Consider the following 3,471-nt stretch of genomic DNA (forward strand, 5'->3'; position numbering starts at 1 on the left):
TGCCTCACACCATGGGCCCCACTCAAAGCAGCAAGGGACTAGTGGGGAGGGGGCGGCCCTGAGTTCAGAGAAAGGCGGAGCAGCAAGGGGTGGTGGTCGAGGGGGCACGGGGGCACCTGAAGAAGCGCGCCTGGTGGACAATGTTGTTCTCCTCCATCACTTTGCGCCTGTCTCGCTGAAGCTGCTCGATCCTTCTCTTCTGGGCCTCGGCCGCCTGTATGTTCCCCTCCTCCAGGTACCTGGGCACCCAGACTGCCGTCAGTGGAACTGCCCCACCCTCAGGGGCCCCCAAATCAATCCAAGGCTTCTGTCCCTGCCCAGTTCTGCCCTCAGACAGGTCCCATCTCCCTGAGGCAACACCAAGAAGGAAGGATACAGTCCCTGGTCTGTGCACAAACCCCCATGGGGAGGGAGAAGCCCGGTGCTTCCAGAGTGGCTCCCACCTGGCACTGACCTCTGGTCTGGCCGGAGCCGCGTGTCCGTGGAAGGCAGGGACCGTTTCAGCTCTGCAGTCAGCTCATTCAGCTCCAAGGCAAACTGAGTGAAGCCGAAGTTTCGCTCATAGTTTGGGGGCATTGAGTCTAGGGGGAAGGCAGGGGGCTGGGGCAGGTGGACTGTGCGCAGCTGCCCTCACCCCTGCCCAGCCCGCCCCAAGCACCCCACTTACTGGGCTTCCAGATGCACTGACCGCCCGGCGGGGGTCCACGGTACAGCCCCTCATGCCACTTTCCAAAGAGTCGGTGGAGGACACGGCCACTCCGGCTGAACACAGCCCCCTGTACCTCGTGGATGTTGGAGCTCCAGTACTTGGCCTGGCGTGGGGGTGGGGCAGGGGGCTTAGGAAGCGGTCCCTCCCCTCCTAGTGGAGGGGCTGCTGGGGCAGGGAGTGGGGGCAGGGGGCTGCCCACCTTGCAGAAGGTGAGCTTGCAGTGGCAGGAGCTGTCCTGCGTGTTTCGGATGAGCACCTCCCCGTAGTGCTCGATCCAGCGCTGGCCACTGAGGATGTTGTGAATGCAGGACGTCACCTTATTCCACTCAAAGTGGTCCCCAAACCTGAGAGAGAGAGAGCAGGGTGGGTGAGGGGCAGCTGGCTGGCCCTGGGGAACAAGTGCTACCCTGACCCGGGGAGTGTCTCTCTCATCCGAGCAGGTCACGTGGGTCTGGGGAAGGAACCCCGGCGTCCTGGTTCCAGCTCGTGGCCCTTCCATGAAGGATGACATATTTATTAAGTAGAGCAGCCTTCCCAGAGAGTACTCAACTAACACATCTCCATTTGCTGAGAAAGCTCCTAAATGCCTAAGTCATGGGAGTGAAAACATAGACAGTGTCCCTACTCTTGGATGCCGGGGACCACGGTGGGCTGATCATATACAACAGCCTGTTTACTATCCACTTCTGCTGGCTATTGCTTATTACTCTTATTTTATAGACGAGCAGACTCAAGTATTTTTGCTACTGCATAACTGTTAAGTGGCAGAACTAAGACTCCCACCCAGGACTGTTGACCCTGAAGCCCAGGGTCTCCTGCACCCCTTGTACTGGCCTCTGATTACAGTTCCCCATCTGTAAGATGAGCTAGGTGCGGGTGCTTCAAATACAGTTTGTGACTTGTCCTAAAACTACTTTAGATTTCTGTGTGTATGTGTGTGTGTGTGTGTGTGTGTGTGTGTTATAGTACCCTGGCTTCAAGTCTCAGATGCATTCCTTACTGTGAGTCATGGTCAAAAATTGTGAAAGCCTCTTGGTCAGATGGCCTTGATGAGCCCTTCCAGCTCTAAGACTTTCCCCTTTCTTTACTGACAACTGCTGTAAACATGGCTGTAGAGTGTCCAGACACTGCCCTACCCCGAGCAGCTTCAGGACACCTCCCCATCCCAGCCCGGAGCATGGCCTGTGGGCTGGGCCCGGCTGCCCAGCACTTAGGAACACTCACCTGGGCAGGCTCACATTGACTGTCCCAACAGGCACAATCTCCAGGGATTTGCCCCAGAACTTGTTCTTCCACTTCATGTCTGGAGTTGGGTTGGGGAAGGAAAAGCAACAGCAGAGGTAAGACCAGAGGGTGTTCCAGCCCCTCCCCATCTGCCCTTCACTCCCGGCTCCAACTTTCACCTTGCCAGAAGATGAAGTTCTCAGATTCTGCATGGCACGCTGAGATGGGGGGGTGATGGGAGACCTTGAGGAGCAAAGAAGTTATCTGGAGGCTGCTCCTGAGGACCGTGGGGTCCTGCTCCTGACCCCAGGCCCCCAACACCCCTCACTTCCACCCCCAGTTCCCCTGTGAACCAGAAGACCAGCTAGTTCCAGGTCTCTTGTCCCTGTCATCCTTGGCCACCACCCAAATTCCACCATCCTCTCCTTTCCCACAAGCCCCAACTTTCTCCCTTCTCGCTCACTCCCCTCCAGGGCTCTCCTTGCCTCTCCCCATCCCCTGGCGCCCACCACTGCCTGAGTGTTCCCTACAAAGTGCAATTCTAAGAATGTCGCTCTACTGCTTAAAACCCTCCCATGACTTCCCGTGACCTTCAGGATTTAAAAGCCAACCAATTAACTGTTCCTTATATTCACCCACAGGGCTTCTCAAGGTTTGGTCCTGCCTTGTCTTCCAGCCTGGTCTCTAACTCTTTCCAAAGGTGCTCCATCCATCCCTTTACACTGCCTGGAACAGCCTGGTCTCCCACCTCCTTGCACACTTGGCCACCTCCAATCCACCCTTCAAGACTGAGCTCAAGAATAACCTTCTATGAGCTTCCTTGACCCAGAACACGATGCAGGTATTTCAAGGAGTGGGGACCTCCTTTCCTGACTGCCCATCTGCAGGGTGTTCTCACCCCTGCCCTGGCCCCCTGAAGCCTGGATCCTCCCTGGCCTCATCCACACGGCTCCCCCGCCAGCCCGCTTCTTCCTGGCCTGCACCTGCTCACTGATGAAGCGGAAGCCTCGGTCAGGGCGCTCACACTCATAGGTCTCCCCCAGGACAGGGTTGAAGGGCTTGCAGCCCGCCCGGTGGTACGTGGAGGAGTAGGCAGACACCGCGAAGGCTGCAATGTACACCTAAAGGGGGCGGAGCACCAGGGGATCAACGGAGATGCTACCCCACGGCCACCTCACCCGGGCGGGGATGGGGCTGGGAGACGCATCGTGGGAGGTGGCAGCCGCTGGGGCCGGCGTACCATGCGCTCGCAGGGGTCGGTGGTGCGGCTGGCCCGGTCTAGGAGGCTGCTGTACTCCAGCTCCTCACAGAGCCGCTGCAGGGTGTTGAGCGGCTCGTTGAGCTGCACTGGCATCGACACCTTGGACAGGTCCTTGCCAATGTTGTTCCGCAGGATGTTCCACAAGCTCACGTCAGTGCCGGGCCCGCTGGCAGCTGGCAGGCATCGGCGGCGGGGCGGCCCCACGGCTGCTCCTGGAACACAACTCGCCTGTCCCTCTCCGCTGCACACCACTTCAGGGCCCCTCCTAAGCTCCTGC

General features: G+C 58.6%; 1 protein-coding gene across 1 annotated transcript in view; it reads right to left on the minus strand.

The window, feature by feature from the left end:
* The window catches only part of OSBPL7 (oxysterol binding protein-like 7), a gene marked incomplete at its 5' end in the record, with an annotated part of 10,226 nt that overhangs the window by 1,142 nt on the left and 5,613 nt on the right, over positions 1-3,471 (minus strand). Inside the window, 8 exons of the mRNA XM_010843143.1 lie at positions 117-239; positions 455-581; positions 668-812; positions 909-1,053; positions 1,934-2,012; positions 2,113-2,176; positions 2,917-3,054; positions 3,174-3,406. Of these exons, the coding sequence (XP_010841445.1) occupies positions 117-239; positions 455-581; positions 668-812; positions 909-1,053; positions 1,934-2,012; positions 2,113-2,176; positions 2,917-3,054; positions 3,174-3,406 (1,054 nt within the window). The remainder of the gene's footprint in view (positions 1-116; positions 240-454; positions 582-667; positions 813-908; positions 1,054-1,933; positions 2,013-2,112; positions 2,177-2,916; positions 3,055-3,173; positions 3,407-3,471) is intronic.

The sequence above is a fragment of the Bison bison genome, unplaced genomic scaffold (assembly GCF_000754665.1).
Source record: "Bison bison bison isolate TAMUID 2011002044 unplaced genomic scaffold, Bison_UMD1.0 scf7180017864180, whole genome shotgun sequence".
In the NCBI taxonomy this organism is placed as follows: Eukaryota; Metazoa; Chordata; class Mammalia; order Artiodactyla; family Bovidae; genus Bison; species Bison bison.